Source organism: Macaca thibetana, chromosome 14 (assembly GCF_024542745.1).
Source record: "Macaca thibetana thibetana isolate TM-01 chromosome 14, ASM2454274v1, whole genome shotgun sequence".
In the NCBI taxonomy this organism is placed as follows: Eukaryota; Metazoa; Chordata; class Mammalia; order Primates; family Cercopithecidae; genus Macaca; species Macaca thibetana.
In genome coordinates, this window is record NC_065591.1 from 21,744,820 (window position 1) to 21,765,232 (window position 20,413).

At 36.4% G+C, this 20,413-nt stretch overlaps 1 protein-coding gene across 1 annotated transcript in view; it reads right to left on the minus strand.

Annotated features, from left to right (window-relative positions):
• HSD17B12 (hydroxysteroid 17-beta dehydrogenase 12) overlaps positions 1-20,413 on the minus strand; it is a 168,507-nt gene that overhangs the window by 77,245 nt on the left and 70,849 nt on the right. The window contains exon 3 of the mRNA XM_050758246.1: positions 18,054-18,129. Within this exon, the coding sequence (XP_050614203.1) occupies positions 18,054-18,129 (76 nt within the window). The remainder of the gene's footprint in view (positions 1-18,053; positions 18,130-20,413) is intronic.

Sequence of the window (20,413 nt, forward strand, 5' to 3'; positions counted from 1 at the left end):
AAGATAAATAAATGAATGGGTTGTTGGACCCTCAGTTTTCTTTGATTCCAATTAGGGCTGATGTAAAATTACAAAGTCTTGGCCAGGCGTGGTGGCTCATGCCTGTAATCCCAGCACTTTGGGAGGGCGGATCACGAGGTCAAGAGATCAAGACCATCCTGGCCAACATGGTAAAACCCTGTCTCTACTAAAAACATAAAAAATTAGCTGGGCGTGATGGCGCGTGCCTGTAATTCCAGCTACTTGGGAGGCTGAGGCAGGAGTATCACCTGAACCCAGGAGGCAGAGGTTGCAGTGAACCGAGATTGCGCCACTGTACTCCAGCCTGGCGACAGACGGATACTCCATCTCAAAAAAAACAAAAAACAAACAAAAAAAAATTACGAAGTCTTACATAAAACACCTTGTTTTTCTTTAAAAATTCTTCAAAAATAATTGGAAAATGTGGCACCCCTGGGCTTGCCCTGCTGCTTGGTAACAGTCAGCTAAAGCTGACACGTTTACATGGGGCATGTGTTCAGTCTTGCTTCACCCCAGCCCACCTGGATGATTCCTATCACCTGCCTGGTTTCTATAAGCATACACATATGTGACCTAGCATCTACCTGGATCCCTTTCAGGCCATGCCCAATGTACAACAGAAACAGAAAAGAGAGGCATCGAGTAAAACATATTTTCCAAAGACATTTAATGTTAAACTTAAAAATATAAAAGGGCAAAAAGCAAAAAATATACTTTCTGTTCCATTTTCAAAAAGTCAAAGGAGAAATAAGCTAAGGAATCAAAATGCAGACATCTAGGAAAAACATTTTATAGGTAGTATATACAACAAAAACTTGAGATTTAAATGTATTCCTTCCAAGGCCATGAAAAATTTACACTGCACTATGAACTTTAGGTGATAATGATGGTCAGTATAGGTTCTAATCTAACACTCTGATGTGGGATTTTTATAGTAGGGGAGGCTGCATACATATGGGGACATGGGGTATTTGGGAAGTCTCTTTACCTTCTGTTGAATTTTGCTGTGGACTCAAACTACTCTAAGAAACAAAGTCGATTTTAGGCCAGGTAGAGTGGCTCACTCCTGTAATTCCAGCATATTGTGAGGCCAAGGTGGGAGGATCACGAGGTCAGGAGTTTGAGAGCAGCCTGGGCAACAAAGCAAGATTCCATCTCAATGAAAAATTTAAAGATTAGCTAGCATAGTGGCGTGCACTTGTAGTGCTAACTACTTGGGAGGCTGAGGCAGACCTGCTCGAGCCCAGGAGTTTAAAGTTACAGTGAGCTATGATCACACCACTACACTCTAGCCTGGGTGACAAAGAAAGACCTTATCTCTGAAAAAAATTTTTTTAAATTCTATTTTAAAAATGAATAAACCACAAAATATTTTTAAAATCTAGTAAGACAAAATGTTCTTAATAAAATATTCTTCAAGAAATTTCTGGACATTTTCAAAATGGCTTCAAAGTTTGTGGAGTTTTTTGTTTTGAGACAGGGTCTCACTGTCGTCCAGGATGGAGTGCAGTGGCGCAATCTCTGCTCACTGTAACCTCCGCCTCTCACATTCAAGCGATCCCCCTGCCTCAGCCTCCCAAGTAGCTGAAACTATAGGCACGTGCCACCACAGCCAGCTTTTTTTTGTATTTTTAGTAGAGATGGGGTCTCACTATATTGCCCAGGTTGGTCTCAAACTCCTGGGCTCAAGCAATCCACCTACCTCGGCCTCCCAAGGTGCTGAGACTACAGGAGTGAGCCACCATGCCTAGCCGAAAGCTTTTGCTTTTCCCCCTAAATCAGGTGAAAATCTATTAATCTAAAGAAAACTCATTCACAAAAAAAGATTAGAAATAGCTCACATTCCCATGATACTCTGTTCTATTCAAGAAAAAGTAACCACTCTCATGGACTTATTTTCCATTCATACTGGATCACAAGCTAGTACATCGGCATTTTTCTTGTTTTTTAAATATATTAACACTCCTAAAAGTCTGTGCAGCAGTACTTGATTTCTTTCATCTGCCAAAGCAGTTGCATTGTATAAAAGTCCCAGAGGCAATGTTGCTATGTAAAATGATGATTTAAATAACATTAAGCCCTCCTTGTAGAAGTCATCTTGTAATTGTGCCAAGAGAAAATTCAATTAATAATGTTTTAGCACTGTGTGTGAAGGGGTGATGGAAAGAAGGCAATGCCAAAACCAAAAATGTTTAACTCATCATTTGCTGAGATAGTGCACGCCAACTTAAATGAGCGCACCTATTTGTTCTATGACATTTTCAAGAATGAACTTTTAAGAGAAAACAGGAGTAGGGGGATTTTATGGTGGCTTATTTTCCAATTAACACAGTAAGCTACAGCATATTTACTCTCCATCAACAGGATCTTTAAAATGCACTTTATGTCTCCTCACTATTAACGACTCAACACTTGGAACCATGCTAAATGAAGGCAAACTTCCACATGAACCAACAGATAAAATTTTGTATGTTGAAAACTTTAAAAAGCAGTTAAATAAAAAGGTTGGATGTTCAGCTTTCAAGATATATATATATATATATATATATACACACACACACACACACACACACACACACACACAATTACTTTTAAAATTTATAAAAACTACCAAAAGAAATGAAAACAGGTTTGCAGGTCTCAATAAATGTTTTTGGTTTGTCTTGTTTTGTTTTTAAGGTGACAGTTTACAGAAGAAACGAAGGTGGAAATTCTGAGTCTGCTACCGTATTTGTAATATGATCTTCAGAAATGTACTTGGTATCTCGGTACCAAAGAAACAGCAATGAAAGAAACAGCAATGCCTTATACATGAGAAAGAGACTATCAAGAATATGAGGCCAGGCACAGTGGCTCCCACCTATAATCCCTAGCACTTTGGGAGGCTGAGGTGGGTCGATCACTTGAGGTCAGGAGTCCAACGCCAGCCTGGCCAACGTGGTGAAGCCCCATCTCTACTAAAAATACAAAAATTACCTGGGCATAGTAGTGTGTGTCTTTAATTCCAGTTACTGGGGAGGTTGAGGCAGGAGAATCACTTGAGCCCGGGAGGTGGAAGTTGCAGTGAGCTGAGATTGCCTCACTACATTCCAGCCTGGGTGACAGAGCAATACTCTGTCTCAAAAAAAAAAAAAAAAAAAAAAAAAAAAAGAATATGAGTCCACTCCTACATATTTATCCAACGGAAATGAACGTATATAATGTATATATGTACTCCAAAAGACATGTCCAGGATTGTTCAGTCACATTACTGATAATAGCCAGAAACTGGAAGCAATCCAAAAGTCCATCAACAATTGGATGTACAACTAAATTGCAATACATTCATAAAGCGATTAAAAGGAATGATTTATTTATAGCTACATGTAAAAATACGGATGAGTGTCACAAACATTAATATTGAGCTGAAGAAGCCAAAACTCAAAAGAAAATATACTGTATCATACAATCTATATAAAGTCCAAGAAGTCAAAATTAAATGATAATGTTAGAAATTAAGATAGTGGTTCCCTCTGGGAAGAAAAAAAAAAAAGTAGTAGGGAGCATGTGATTCTCTCCCTCTCTAATCACTCACTAACCTGTACATGCGTATTTTTGTGATTTTCCTATGTCCTAAGTTTACCTTGTTTTAGTATTCATATTTATAGATATTTCTGTTATGTGACAAAAGCAAAATTCGTGGAGAATATTTATAAATATACTATAATAGAAGAAATAAATTTCACTGAAAATCAGGCAAATCCAATTGCTAAAACATTCTATGTGTCTTACAAATATTCTTAAATGGCTTGCAAACAAAATAGAATTTCTCTTTAGATGTCCTGTAAGGCTAAGAGGCCTTAAAGGATAATAAAGATTGCAAACTTGTATTTCTTTTTCTTTTGAGACAGAGTATCACTCTGTTACCCAGGCTGGAGTACAGTGACAACACAGTGGCTCATTGTAGCCTCAACCTCCCAGGCTTAAGTAATCCTCTACCTCAGCCTCCCCACTGGCTGGGACCACAGGTGCACACCACCAAGCCTAGCTAATTTTTGTATTTTTTACGTTTGCAGAGACAGGGTCTCCCTATGTTGCCCAGGTTGGTCTCTTGAACTTCTGGGCTCAAGCCACCCTCCCACTTTGGCCTCCTCAAGTGCTGGAATTACAGGTGTGAACCACTGTGCCTGGCAGAGATTGCAAGTTAAATGTCATCAGTGCCAAGTCCATTACTTAAGCAAGTGGAGAGGTCCTAATAAAAGCAGGTAGGTGCTGCACTGTATAAGTGGGCTGGGCTAACTTGACAGGAGCAATCCCATCTAAAGGACAACTGGTTCATAGCTCCAGTAGATTGCTGCCCTGCAAGAATGCTGGGCCCAGGTTTAACAGATCCTTTAAATTTTCAGAAGAAAATATAAATTAAGATTTATGTAAGTGAAATGTACTGATTTTGAAAACAAACAATCAGCTCAACAAAATTTGTCTATAGTGTAACTGTTTGAGACATATCAGATGGAGAAGAATGCTATGGGAACAAGTCCCTAAGGAACCAGGAAGACACTGGGGATCAAGATACCAGGGAAAAGTTAGCTTTTAGAGAAGATGGCATTTCTTTCTCTGAGGATAGAAGGCTAGGCACATAGAGACATGTTTTGAATAATGTAAGTCCTTTGTTGGAAGGAAGCAATAAGGATTGGTAGAGAAAATGTGGAGCGTTTTCTAAGCAATGATTTTCAAACTTTATTGCAATAGGCCCTTCTATCAAAAGAATATAAAACTGAATTTACAAAACTGACCAAAGCAAAATGGCCAAACTGAAGCAGGAGGAAAGCTGGAGACTCACATATGAGGGTGGCCCCTACATTGCTGGTCTAGCATCCAGGCACATAAACCACTAGTAAAAGGCACACAAAGACTGAAGAAAGGCTTTCTAGAAACGGGTAGTGACAGCAGCATCCTCCATTCTATTTCTTCACTTCAGAAATAGAAGTTGAAAACACTGATTTTAAGTGATTCTTAATTGAAAAGCAATGGCATACATTCAAGAGGTCTTGAGATTCTAGATTAATGCCATAAAGGAAAACTGGAAGAGGGTGAACAGTTAGAAATATCAACATCACCTAGGAGTGGAATGAGAACTAGACCTGCAATTAGTCTAGTTCTAATAGCAAAGAAATGAAATAATTCAAATATGTGGAAATTCCTTTTGGTGTTAATGAATTCCTCTTCTCTTTGATTCTGGTATTAGACATAATACTAGGTCATTTAAATTACCTAACTAATTGGTTTGTAGTTATTTTAAAGATTAGCATGTAACAAAAATACACATTTAATAAATAATGGCAAAATAAGATTATCAAAACAACTGATAATTGATCATAAAATATATAACTTCACTTGATGGAAAAATCAAGTTAAAGCGAACCTTTTCAATAAGTTTCAAAGTACTTTCTTTTCATGATAAAAAAGGAAGCAATCCCCACATAAAACTACTAAACTTTATAAATGTTTCCAAGAATATGCCTTTCTACAAATTCTTCTATAGCTGAAGGTTCTACCTCAAATTACAATTATCCACTTAGAACAACAACCAACAATTTAAAAGTGGGAGGAGAAACATTCTCTACTTAAATGGTACTCATTTAATAACACCTTGGTCCCACATTTCCCAACCAAAAAAAAGTGTTGTTTTTTTTACACAAAAGTCACTGAACCATCAATAATCCAATTGGAAAGACCCCCTACTATTTTAAAGAAACCATACAAACATAGGCAAATATGTTAATTGAGAGGTACAGCTAGTGTCTGGTCATGGTGGAGTACACTCCCACATCCCTAATGCCAGCTGTAGAACAGCAACATTCAAGCAGCTGCCTTAATTGGAGATGCAGACCAACACATGCTAATTTAGCTGGGCTAACTAATTGGTAGGTACGCTACATTTTTAACAAAATATCCACCCATATTACAGATGTTTTTCTCTATCAGAGTAAACGACTGGTAACAAACAGTAATGAAGTGGAATTAGCTACGTTTGGAGAAAATGTTTAGTTAGACAGTTTTACAACATGGTCTCATATTGGCTTAAAAAACCATGTGTGCCAAAATTGGACCATAAGCTAAATTTCAAAAGTATCTTTCTGTGCGAGAGTAAGAATATGAGGAAGTTTCATAGCAGTTCTTCAGTCACCAAAACAATACTAAGTGCCCATACCCCCTAAACCATGCTAGGCCTGATACAACCAAATACAAAAGAATTGTGTCCTTGTCTCTCTTTAAACGTGTGATGTAGACCAAACATTTATGGACACATGCAATGATGGTTGTATTTACCAGGAAATCTATGATGGTTAACAAAGGAAGGGAGAGGGACTTCTGCTTCTGGCCATGATGGTGTAACAGAGACTAGATTTACTCATTGGCCTTAAACTAAAAAACTAGACATCATTTGACCAGCCTGAACAAAAATGGACAAAATATATGGAGCAATGGTTTCCAGACATTGCATGACAGCAGTCCCGAAGAGAAAGAAAACAAATGAGGTGAGCCCTATCATGGCCCTAGCTTATAGTCTGGAGAGATTTTCTAGGCCATTATGAGGAGAAGAGGAATTCAAATAGAGCCCAGCAGTCAAGTCTGTCTACTAATTAGCAGTCTACTAATGGAGGAATTTGTAGACAAAACACTAAACACATTAAAATAATTATTACAGATCAATTCTATATGTTCAAGAAACTAGAGAATGAACATGTTAAGAAAAGGTGAGGAAGATATAAAATTAGCAGACAACGTCTGGATTAAAAACACACTAAAAGAATTAACAGCATATTAGACACTGCAGAAAAAAACGTTAGTGAATGTGAAGGCATATAAATAAACACTGTCCAAAAATGAAACACAGAGAGAAAAGAAACTCAAATAAAAACTGAAGACAGCATCAGTGGGTTAAGACAACTTCAACCAACTTAATATATACGTATCTAAAGTCCCAGAAAAAGTGTGTGAGATGAAGAAACTATCCGAAAACTATAAACACTTAAATTTAAGCTTAACAAACTCCAAGTAGGGAAACTATAACAAGAGGCAAAATTAAAAAAAATAAAAATAAATAAATAAAAAAAAACGTAAGTGATAAAGAGAAAAATCTTAGAAGTAACCAGAAAAGAGAAAAACCTCCCATTATGCATGGTGATAAAAAGGTAAGAATAACAGCTGACTTCTTATCAGAAACAATGCAAGCCAGAAGACAGTGAAGCCAAGTAGTTTAAGTACCGGAAAACAAAAAGAAACCCTCAATCTATCATTTTACACCCAGAGAAAATACCTTTCAAATGTAAAGGTTTTTTTTTTTTTTTTTTTTTTAGATACACAAAAAGAATTAATCATCAGCAGACTAGCCTACAAGAAATGTTAAAGGAAGTCCTTCAGACAGGGGAAAAGGGGGAAAAAAAAGATTCCTGATTGAAATCATTTACATAAAAGAATGAAAAGCATCAGAAATGTTAATACACATGTAAATAAAAGACTTTTAAAAGAAAGAAAAAAAAAGATACACAGTCAACAAACCAAGGATAGAAATAAAATTAGAATTCTAAAAGCATGCATAAAAAAAATCCAAAAGCAGGCAGAAAAAATGAAAAAGGGAACAAAGAACAAACAGAATAAATAGAAAACAAAAGCAAATTGGTAGGTTTCAGCTCAATGAACAATGATACTGAATACAGATGGTATGGGCACCCCAACTAAAGGGCAGAAACCATCAATTTAGATAAAAAAGCAAGATCAACTCTATAAAAAACCCTTTAAAATATAAACCACTTATAGATTAAAAGTAAAAAGACATACCATACTAACACTAATCAAAATAAAGCTAGACAAAGTACAGTTCAGTCAAAGTAGATTTCAGAGCAAAGATTATTATCAAGAGTAAAGAGGGTCATTCCATAATGATAAAAGGCGAATTCATCAAGAGGACATACAACTCTAAATGTTAATATACCTACTCACAGAGAAAGAGAAAAATTGTAAAGGACAAATCCATAATTATAGTTGGTGATTTCATTTCCCTTCTCAAAATAATTGATGGAGAAAGTGGAAAGGAAATCAATAAGGATACAGAAGACATGAACAATACTGCCCATCAATTCTCTCTTTTAAATTTGGAAGAGCCCCTGTTCTGGATAGCTTATAGAGACTAATAAATGCTTATTTAAATCTAAGAAGAAAAAAACTAAAAACTTATTAGACAAGGACAAAACTTCTGAGGCTGTAAATGTGCTGGCAATCTCAGAAAAATCACTCCCCACAGAAATGGCCAGCTCAGTGATAGTTTTTAAAATTCAGATCTTTGGCTAACAACTAGTCATTATTTTAAAATGTACTAACATAAACTTCTGAAACATTTCTAATATTGGTAAATAAATGCAGAGTTTATATAAGAATCCAAGTTTCACATTACACTCCTAATTAAGGTAAAGCCGTAACCAAATTAAAACTGGTTTGATAACTTTAATTTTAAAAACAGCTATATATCTTCTGATATTATCACGGTATGAAATATAATGCCAGTGTGACATTTCATTCTTGGAGTTTAAATTTTCTACATAGGTTTTACCAGTTAGGTATCATGGCTTCCACAAACCATTTAAAGTTGAGGATTGATGTCTTAATAAAAGGCTTGACTCTTGTGAACTTCAGACATTCCCCAAATCATTTAAACTAAGTAACTCTTCACGCCATCTGTGGAAAACTTTCAAATGTCACCTCTTGGACAAATGTGGTATCAACAATGATCATGTTGCTCTGCCATGTCAACTTAAATATAATATCTATAATTCTTAATTGGTCTTAAAATATTATACAAATATCATAGCGAGTGAAATAAAGAGACTGTTTGGTTACCCTGGACAATTTCTAAAGATTAACATTCACAAAGAAATTCATATATATATATGTAAGGGTATAAAATAAATTGAAATCAACAAAGAAAGCTTATGAATTAAACTGTCTGGAACCAGTTGTTGAGAAGAAAACTGATCTTTGCGAATATAGTCTTCTCGTAATGATAAGGCTGTAAAAATTACTGTGTGCCTCAGTATCCAGCCTGGCTAGCAAAGGTTCCTTATCGCCTTAGAATACTCTCACTTCCTAAGAGCCTGTTAACTTTTTGAGTTTTTGTGTTGACTTTTGTCATGTTGTTGAATGATTTTTTAACAAATGTTTCTTGTTTCTGTATATGCTAGATTTGCTAATAATTATTATTTCTTGTAGCTATGCTTTAATTACTGTCATGCCAAACTAACACTGTAATCATTTCTTGTCTTGGGTACCGAAGACTTAGGTTATATTTCAGTATAACGACTAGTCTCTTCACGAATTTGGGCCTCAGATGAAGAAAAATAAAATTGTTAAGATATATTTTACACCCAAACTATCTTCAGTGCTTCTTGATAAACTGCTATGTAGCACTATTGCACAAGGAGGACATTAGGAGTAACTAGATACATAGCATATTCTCCACATCTTTAATTAGTTCAGCTCTCTTATGAGACCTGCTTTGTTTATCAAGCGAATGATATGGGAAGAACTATTAAATCAATAAGAGAAGCTCAACACCCTGGTCAATTATGTGTAGGCAAGGTGTAACCAATAATAAATATGGCTCAACATGTACTACTTTTCAGGATGAATAGAAACATATTCATGATTCTATGCAAACTCTGGCACAACTATGAACAAATTGATTGATAAGATTACGTTATCAACAAGTTCAAAATACTCTTAATTGTTGGCAATTTAAAAACACACATTATGAAAGTCTCTGGAGGTATCAATTCCTCTAATGCCCATGATAAGGCTCATGCCCTCAGGATAATCACTGACTAAATCATATTAATTAGTTTCATATTATATCCCACTAGGGGATTCCATTCTGACACTGGTAATTATTATAATAAATTAACCATCAGTCTTATTAACAGGTGGTTGCTACTTTTCCTTCAAGCTTGTCTAAAGGCCCCGGTCATAAACTGAATGTCAGAAAATAGAGTCTTTAGGAAGATCATCAAAAGACTAATTAGCCTCAGTGAGGGCTATATCTGGACTCTTGGCTATTATTGATGCTGCAGAGAATCAACTCATGGACCGGCTTCCTGCTCAGTGTAACCCAACACTGCCACATAAGCAGACGGTCTGACAAATTGAACCAGGAAATTGAGTTAGTATTTATAGGACACTATATTCCAAAATTAAACATTTTGTAAAAGCATGCTGCTGACCAATGGAACAAAAATTAATTTTGTAAGACTAAATAGAACCAGAAAAAACTTAATATTTTGAGAAAACATCTTTTTTTTTTTCTTCTTTTCACTAACCCTCATGGTAGTTAGGGATACTTGGGCAAATTGCAACAAACACTCTTGGAATTCTATGTTTTTCCTACTGATCCCGCAGAATTCAGGAAAAGTATTCTCTGGGAAACTTTAACATAGCTTATAAACTGGCAGATTGTATTTTCCAAAACCAGATCGTATTTTCCAACAATATCTTCTATCCCATATGTTCTTTGCCAAAGTTACCATGCCACTCCCTTATCAAATGGTAGTTTATTCCTCTCCTCTTAATTCTGGGCAGACTCATGACTGCTTTGATCAACAGAGTATGGCAGTAATAATGCTACATGAATTCTGAGACTAGGCAACAAAGATATAAGCCTCTGCCTGGTTCTCTTGGAATGTTCACTCTGGGGGAATATAGTTACCATGTGAGAAGTCCAGTAAACCTGAGATGGCTATGCTAGAGAGGCTACATGTAGGTGTTCTAGTCAACATTCCCAGCTAAGTCCAGCCTCTGGCCATCCCCTCTGAAGTCACTAGACCTGTAAGAGAAGCCATCTTAGATCTTCCAGACCAGACCATCCGTCAGCAACGTATCACTGAGTGACCTCAGTAATGCCATGAGGAACAAAAGGATTGTCTGAGTCCTGACAAAATTCCTGACCAGAAAAACTTGTGAGCATCTAAAATGGTTGTTCCTTTACCACAGAGGTGGTTTGTTACGCTACAACAGTAGCTGGAATATAAACTGGTAAATTATTAGATAAATTTAAAGATGTTAATTACATAGCAAATACAACACATATTGATTGATCTTGTCTGTAAAACTAATCAAAGCAATGGCCAAATATTCTACAACATGCCTTTATTGAGTTCTTTTACTTTACATGACAATGTAATTATTTGCATTGTCTCAGTAAGAATCTATCCTTCTCCCTATCAGGATATAATTAGATAAAGCAATTTTGTAACCATGACCATGCCAGAAATGTTTCATTTAATGGTAAATTTCATTTAATTAAGCATGACAAGCCCACTAGTAAGGAACAAGGATTCTCATATGTGGAAACAATGCTTCAAAGACCTTTCAGGAAACTATCCTGGGACTAGCTCACTGCCTTGTGGAGTCTGTCTTACAGGTAGTACAGAACATCATTTTCTGGACGGCCAGGAACATTGACAAAATTGGCGATCTTGGAGTAAAAGAATATCTCTACAGTTACAGGTACTACAGGCAAAACCAGTAGAGGCAAAATTGATAGGTTTTGATTCCTGGCCCTGTAACATATAAACTCTACAAGCAACAGAGATATTTCTAGCATTAAAGAAGCAGTTTTAAAAATATGACTCATGGGGCTAGATGAGATTAACTCTCTAATCCTAACATCATGTGGTTTTAGTTTTATTAGACATAAAACAAAAAGGTCTATAGGTGTTTACTAATGCCTCCTGTTGTCCTTATGAAAATGAAACAAGCTAAATATAACAAGGCATCATATTTATGATACTGCATCAGAAAATTGTGGAACAAACTTATTTGGTCAAATTCATAGCTTAACTATACAAATTTAATTCCAAGTAAGGCCTGAAAAAGTGAAATGGACATTTTTTACCTTATCCTCTGTTCACTATAGACCAGTAAGATTTACATTTCTAAAAAAGCATTGCATTTCAAGAGATAAAGCTATGGAGTTATAGGACCATCCAAAAGCTTTACACCCTGAGATAAGTTACAAAAAAGAGAAATCTCATGGTTTGATTTTGTTAAATCTAAGAAAGAAATATGTAGTTTTAAAAATCAAAGCTTATTAAACTGCATCCAATCAGAAATACTGACTGTGGGCCAGGCACACAGTGGCTTACACCTGTAAGTCCAGCACTTTGGGGGGCCAAGGTGGGAGGATTGCTTGAGCTCAGGAACTGGAGAGGAGCCTGGGTAACATGGTGAAACCCTGTTTCTACAAAAAAATACAAGAAAAAAAAATTAGGCTGGGAGCAGTGATTCAGGCCTGTAATCCCAGCACTTTGGCAGGCCGAGGTAGGTGAATCACATGAAGCCAGGAGTTCAAGACCAGCCTAGCCAATATGGTGAAACCCCCATCTCTACTAAAAATACAAAAATTAGCCAGGCATGGTGGCACATGCCTGTAATCTCAGTTACTCAGGAGGCTGAGGCATGAGAATTGCTTGAATTCTCTGCTGGGAGGCAGAGGTTGCAATGAGCCGAGATCGCGCCATTGAACTCCAGGCTGAATGACAGAGTGAGACCTTGTCTCAATAAAAAAAAATTTAAAAAATTCAGCCAAGTGTGGTGGCACAATACGAGCCTGTAGTCCCAGCTACTTGGGAGGCTGAAGTGGGAGGATTGCTTGAGCCTGGGAGGTTGAGGCCACAGTGAGCCATATTTGGGCCACTGCACTCCAGTCTGTGTGACAAAGTAAGACTCTGTCTCAAAAAAAGAAAAGAAGGAAGGAAGGACTGTAAAATAATAATGTGAATTATAAATATTGCCATCTCTACAATCTGTGAACCAACAAGTTGTTCTGAAAGCTAGTCTCCTTTTTATTATGCTTTATTAAAAATAAAAATTCAGCTCAGTGTTAAAAAATTGTCTAGTTTTTTTCTTTGATGAATCAAAATTGGCAAAAATATTTAATATATGAATAATCCTGGCTAAGAATGATAATAAAATAAGCTTATTACATGTGCGATGGCTTTCAGCTTGTCTTAATTAAAAGGGTGACAGGTATCCTTACAAAGAATTATAATTTCATCAAAGCAGTCAATCCTGACAAAGCACGTATCCATTGTTGGTGAAACATTTAGTGTCCTACTAAACTACATATAATCCATTCAAATTTTTTCTTAAAAACTTTGACACTGATGAGTAGGCTACCCTCCACATTCATAAGGAATTACTTCTTCATATAAAGTGCCCAAGTTTATATGATGACAGATTTCGAAGGTGAGAGCAGCCAAAAAATGTCCCCGAATTTTTTCACTTGTCAAGTAATTTCCTTGTCAATCCCTCATTTCCTCTTTTTGTGTTTCAGTCACACAGGGAAGTAAGAACGATGAGTTTAACCCACTGGAGTGAGTTTAAGTGTTGGACTAGAAGAGACAAGTTATCCCAGTTAAACTAAATTGTGTGACTTCTGTTTCCTGACTGGGCTCTGCCTGATACAGGAATTAGTTTCAGGAGTAGGATCATAAGACATAAACCTCAAAGGACTTTTGCACTGGTTTGATTGTGTCTTGGGCTTAGACACAGTGTTAAGCCCCTTCCCAATAGGGAAATGGGACACTAGCAATCCATTATGCAGTAAGTGATACAACAGTCCATCAAATTAACCCTGGCTGTTAATTGTAATGAAGTACCCATTGGAGAAGTGCCTTGAGTGACCAAATGGTGACTACATTTGAGTTTGGCAGAAATGATGCATACAAAGACTGTGCTAAGATGTGGCTTCTTCTGAATATACTGGAACACTTACAGAATAAAAACGACAAGTTCAGATCACTAAACTGTCAGCTCACACTTACCATGAGAGAACCAGAGAACTTGCATGGTAGCCCCAGTAAAAAGTTTTATGTTTTATAGCCATGGAGTTTACCTTGCTAACATCAGATTTAAATGTGCCAGTTACAGAATTACAATTTAAGTTGAATTCCACAGACACCTAGTCTCATTTGAAAGCACTGAATGAGAAAAAGTATGACCTTGAGATTTGGGATGGGGATATTTGGGCAGACTCAGTTGAAACTGAGAATCCTGGACTCTCAAGCTACTCTGAACCTCCCTTTCCAGTGGAAATAGTACTAGTCTATTCTTCTGCCTGTGTCTGCCAAGATTGGTGTTCTCTGGCTTGAAGATCCTATAATAACCCCGCCATAACAGTACGGGCAGTTTCCCAGCAAAAGAGTTCCTCTTCTCCTCAAGACCTAGCTCAAATATCCCTCACGGACACCCACAATAGAAAACAATATAATACCGGATTGGGCCAAATATTTTTATGACTCACTTACTAGAGATTTAGGATTTAATGTTTAGCTCACATAGTTGGTTGACTTGGGTGGCTGACTGGAACTTGGAACTTGGACTCCATGATAGGCTACAGTTTAATGAGACTGGGAGATCATAAATTCCCTCGCACAACAAGGCTTAAGAAAATAGAAACATTAGTGCATGTACCTATGCAACTTGCACATACACAATCCCTCCACCATTATACCTCCAAATGGGCCCAGAGGATAGGTCTTTCAGTAAAGCTCCAGTTTCATTACTGGATTGCTGTTATATGGGCAAGAGGCCATTATTCTGGCCATTTTATCACCCTGCCAATCGCAAGACTCACCATGCTGCAACAAAATAAGAACTTCTCTATTGTTATTTGTCTAGCCCTTTGTTTCCTTTGTGGCATTCAATATAGACTGCAATTATTTATTTGTCTTTTTTGTGTGTGTGTTTTTTGGTTCGATTTGTTTGTTTTTTTACCTATTTGTTTTTACTGTCTCCCTCACTTAAATTCTTTGAGAACAGGGACTGCATGCCACCTTGTTCACCCTTGTGTCTTCACTGCCTAGCACAGTACCTGGTACACAGGCATTCAATAAAGATGTATTAAAGGCATAACCAAAGAAATGCCGAGTTAGTCTTTCTTTGACAAAATTAAATACTGGTCCTTCTTTCTCCTGAAATAAATATGTTCATGCAAACATTATCCTCCCAAAGAGGTGATTTACATCTCAGTTAAAAATCTGTCTTAACTTATAAATCTCCTCTGTGTATTTTTTCAGCTTAGAACAGAAGACATAGTCTGCTGATATCACCTCTCCTATTAAATTCATATTATGCCCAGAAAAACATTTTTCAAAATTTGTAACAAGGATAAAAACTCATGCCTTTTAATAAAGGTCAATTCAGTATCTTTACCATCTGTTCCTTCATGAAAATGTTTGAACAGAATCCTGTCTTTCTCCAGAATCATATTTCTGCCAACAGTCACGTGCCACCTCATCTCATGAGTTAACCAAATTCTCAAATATCATTAAAGCACATCTTCTGAGTCATTGAGCAATTTTTGTACAGGCTGCAGTACTTGCTCAAAGTGTCATGAGGTAGCTTTTCTTGTTTCTGTATCGAGTAGATGGTAGATTCACTCATATCACAGCATTTCAAAATGCAACATTCCATTTAGTCAAAAGCATCTACTTTCTCCCTATGAACCTTTACTTCTAGCAACTAGTAGGTGCATTCATTAAGGGCCAATTTCTAGACACACCCACAGACACAACATTTTTTAAATCACTTTAAGAGTTATTATATACAAGATTCCAAGAAGCTAAGAATGAAACAGTGCTAAGATCCAGGCAGTATGTTAAATTCACCTACTATCTCAGTAACTACCTCAGGCTCATTAGTGTCACGGCTTTATTCAGATTCAGACCTCAGCAAAACTGTAAAATACTGTATCTCTTGGCCCTTTGGGGTTGCATTTACATAGCTGAAATCTTGAATGTTAGACTCTTCAAATGACAAGGATATATTGTATATCTGTATATTACATGCTCAGCTTTGTAAAGATCTGTACTCTCAGCAAGGTTAAAATAATTAAAAAAAAGAAAAAAAAGGATGTAACATACTTAATATTGGGAATCTCCCGTAAGACACTGTGAATGGTTTGGCTGTGCCCCCATCCAAATCTCATCTTTAATTGTCTCTCCCATAATTCCCACATGTTATGGGAAGGATCTGGTAAGAGATAATTGAACCATGGGGACAGGTCCCCCCATACTGTTCTCACGGTAGTGAATAAGTCTCAAGAGAGCTGATGGTTTTCTAGGGGAAACCCCTTTCGCTTGGTTCTCATTCTGTCCCTTGCCTGCCACCATGTAAGATGTGCCTTTTGCCTTCTGCCATGATTGTGAGGCCTCCTCAGCCATGTGTATCTATTAAACCTCTTTTTCTTTACAAATTACCCAGTCTCAGGTATGTCTTTATCAGCAGCGTGAAAAACAGACTAATACAAAGTGAAGCTATATGTAATCTGTCCAATAGGGCCAGCTATGATCTAAAGAGAAATAGTAACAAAAATATATACGTCATAAGTAAGTTGGAAGAATCAAAGGAGATAATACATGTGAGAGAATAAATAAATAATAAAGCACTATATAAATGTTAGCAGTAGGTGGTAGTGTTAGTAACAAAATATAGAAGAAATCCTGTTTCATCAATTCTCACTGAAAGAATCTGGACAATCTGTTAGCTGAGAAGTTAGTTAAAACAAGAACTCATAGAGATAAATACACATGGTAATCATTTTATTTTTCACTTAAACCATGTATAAATATAATTCATTCACCAATCCTCTGTGTAGGGCCAAGACCTTGTCTTTGAGATTGGATCTGCAGACTGGAATTCCAGTCTTTCTTGCATGCATCACACCCACATTCTATAATTTATGATTGCAGTTTTAGTTCTAGTAAAGTACAGCACAAATTTCAATGTGTATGAAACAATCAGGAGAGCAGATTTCTTACATTTTGTAAGTTCTTCCAATATTTTACATTTGTCTTTGTTCAACACTAATTTGATGGCCAATTTTTTAAAGAAGTAATTTTACTCACTTTTTTTCAGAGCATTCAACTTAGTTTTTATAGAACTAACTCTAGCTTTTACACTAATAGTTCATCATTGCACAGAATATTTAATAAAAAATATACCCAATATAAGTTTGGAAACAAACACAGTTGACTCTTAATAAGTAAACAATTTGATTTGTGAGGATAAAAGTATATAAGCATTATACAAAGAAGCTTTCTGGCCACAAATGGTCAGCAAACTGGGGACATCAGTTAGTATGTTTTACCAAACAAATGAACAGCATTGGTTTATCCATCTGGTTGATTAACTAGAAGTTAGTTAAGAGTCTTTGCCATATTGTAATTCAGGTCTCAAGCATAAATGCCTAAGAAGAAAGTTCAAAAGATTTTCCCTGACATATGGGTATTGCTATCTTTTCTGTTTTTCCTAAAACATATGTGTTAGACATTTAGAAATACTGAGAAGAAAAGACAAAAAAACATTCGGGAATACTGAAATGAAGTCATAGCAAATAAATTTAGACATTTCAGCAGAATATGATAAAAAATCAGATAATTTGACTACTGACAAGACAAAAAAAAAATTAGTAAAAGATATTTTAAGCAAATTACAATCACCCTAAAACAATTTTTAAAAAACTTTTTCTGTTTGTTTCTTTTCTGGGACAGAGTCTCCCTCTGTCACCCAGGCTGGAGTGCAATGGCACTATCTGGGCTCACCGCAACCTCCCCCACACAGGTTCAAGAGATTCTCTTGCCTCAGCCTCCTGAGTAGCTGGGATTACAGGTGCCTGCCACCACACCTGGCTAAGTTTTAAAAAATTTTTAGTAGAGATGGGGTTTCACCATGTTGGTCAGGCCAGTCTCAAACTCCTGACCTCAGGTAATCCACCCGCCTCAGCCTCCCAAAGTGCTGGGATTACAGGCGTGAGCCACCACACCCAGCCTAAAATTGATGATCCATTTTTAAAGCATTCTATGCTTTTTCATGCTCTTTCATGATATCTCTCCTTGAAAAAGAAGTTTCCTGAACTAGAAATAACTATGTCAGTACCAGATAACTGCTTGAAAACATTAATTAGCTATGTATTCCTTTTGTTTGATGTGAGAACTTACTTATTTCACTGGAAACCTGGTCAAGTTTATCCTGTGATCTGCTGATAAGGACAACCTTCATTCCACGCTTTGCTAACTGAAACAGTAAAGGAGATTTGAATCACACCTGTGCATGTCACTGAAAAACATTAATGAGCTATAACCTCCATTTTAAGAAAACCTGTCCAGATTATAGTTCAAAATAAAAAACATATAAACCCAAGTGTAATGAAGACACAATCTAAAATAGAGATTTTACCAAAAAAAATTCCCTAAAAAGTTACCTTTCTAAATCAAGCTAGTATTTCAATGTCAAAGGGTTTTAGAAGGAGGGAGACTTTTGCTTTTTCATTTTATACCATCTATACTGTTTGGGTTTTTTAAACCATTAAGTGTCTACTACTTCCATAATTTAAAAATTAGCTTTAAAAAAGTTTTTGTGCCAAGCACAGTGGTTCACACCTGCAATCCCAGCATTTCAGGAGGCCGAAGCGGGAGAATTGCTTAAGCCTAGGAGTCCAAAACCATCCTGGGCAACATAGTAAAATCCCATCTCTACAAAAAATTAAAAAAAAATTTTTTTTTTAATTATCTGGGTGTGGTGGCACATGCCTGTAGTTCCAGCTACTCAGGAGGCTGAGGTGGGAGGATCACCTGAGCACAGGAAGTCTAGACTGCAGTGAGCCATGATTGCACCCACCCTACACTCCAGCCTGGGCAACAGAGCGAGACTCCATCTCAAAAAAAAAAAAAAAAAAAAAAGGTTTGCTACAGAATGGATATATAAAACAAACATCAGAGGACTGGCAAAGGAAACACTATTAAAATGTTAAAAATTCCTAAAAATATAATTATTTTTAAAATTTTAAGTTGAGCATTTTACTTTATGGACCATGGCAAACTAAAGAAGTTAATTGAATAAATTAATGAAGAATTTCCTGAGGAACACCTTCTGTGTACATACCCAGCATGTGTAAATATTGTATATAATGAAAAAGATTTACACAAATGTGGTTATTATCCCAGGACACATAAATATAGTAGTAGAGGAAAAAAAGCACTAATCTGCACAAAACTATTTAGTGAAATATTCTAGACAGAATATAAATGAGCAATAAATTAGGTGCTATGAACTAAAAGTGATTTAGCAAACTAATATTCCAGTCTTAAATCCTAAAGTCAGGGTTTATTAAGTAGTGAGTGATATTGCAAATGAAGCTATGGAAGAACATTTTTTATAAAAATAAAAAGGTTGGTGATGATTTGCAAAATTAATCTACTATAACACCACTAAAAAAACCATTAGCCCATACTGATACTTTCTTTTAAAAAATTAATAGGGGAAGAGCGATAAGGAAAAGCTTTTACAGAAAAATACCATGTTAATAAATGTAGGAGAGATAGCATTAGAAACAAATCACTTTTTTTTTTTTTTTTTTTTTTTTGAAATGGAGTTTCGCTCTGTCACCCAGGCTGGAGTGCCACGGTATGATCTCGGCTCACTGCAACCTCCACTTCCCGGGTTCAAGTGGTTCTCCTGCCTCAGCCTCCTGAGTAAATGGGATTACAGGCACCCACCATCACGCCCAGCTAATTTTTGTATTTTTAGTAGAGATGGAGTTTCACCATGTTGGCCAGGCTGGTCTTGAACTCCTGACCTCAGGTGATCCACCCACCTCGGCCTCCCAAAGTGCTGGGATTACAGGTGTGAGCCACCACACCTGGCCAAAAATCACCATTTTTTAACCACCATGGTAATAATCAATGTAGGCAAAAACTGTCAATGAATCCTAACACCATTGGATAAAAGATTCTTGGGAAATAATATATTTATACAGCCTCAAAGTGTCATTCCACATATTCCTTATTAATTACGTTTATAATCAATAATGGGACAAATGAGACTTCTTGTGCCTCCTACTAAGATGAACTCAGAAGGATAAACCTGTGTAGCCTTCCCGATGAAAACATGTTTTTCCTGAATCTAATGAGAAAACAAAGAGACAAATCCAAATTTGTCTGCAAGACAGCTAACCTGGATTTTTCAGAAATGGCATTCTTATAAAAGAAAAATAAGGCTAACTTATTCTTTTAGATGAATGGAGACTAAGAGACATGACACCAAATGCAATGCATAATCCTTATCTGGATCTTGGAACAACAACAATAAAAAAAGAGCTTAAAAGGAGGTACTGGGGCCACTGGAAACCTGCATAAGGGCTGTATGTCATACAATAGTATTGTGTCACGTTAAACTTCCTATTGTGACCAATGTATTGGGGTTGTAAGGGTGAATGTTTTAGTTCTTAGAAGATTCATCCTGGAATATTTAGGGGTGAACTGTTATGTCTATAACTAACTTACAAATGGTCCAGCGAAAT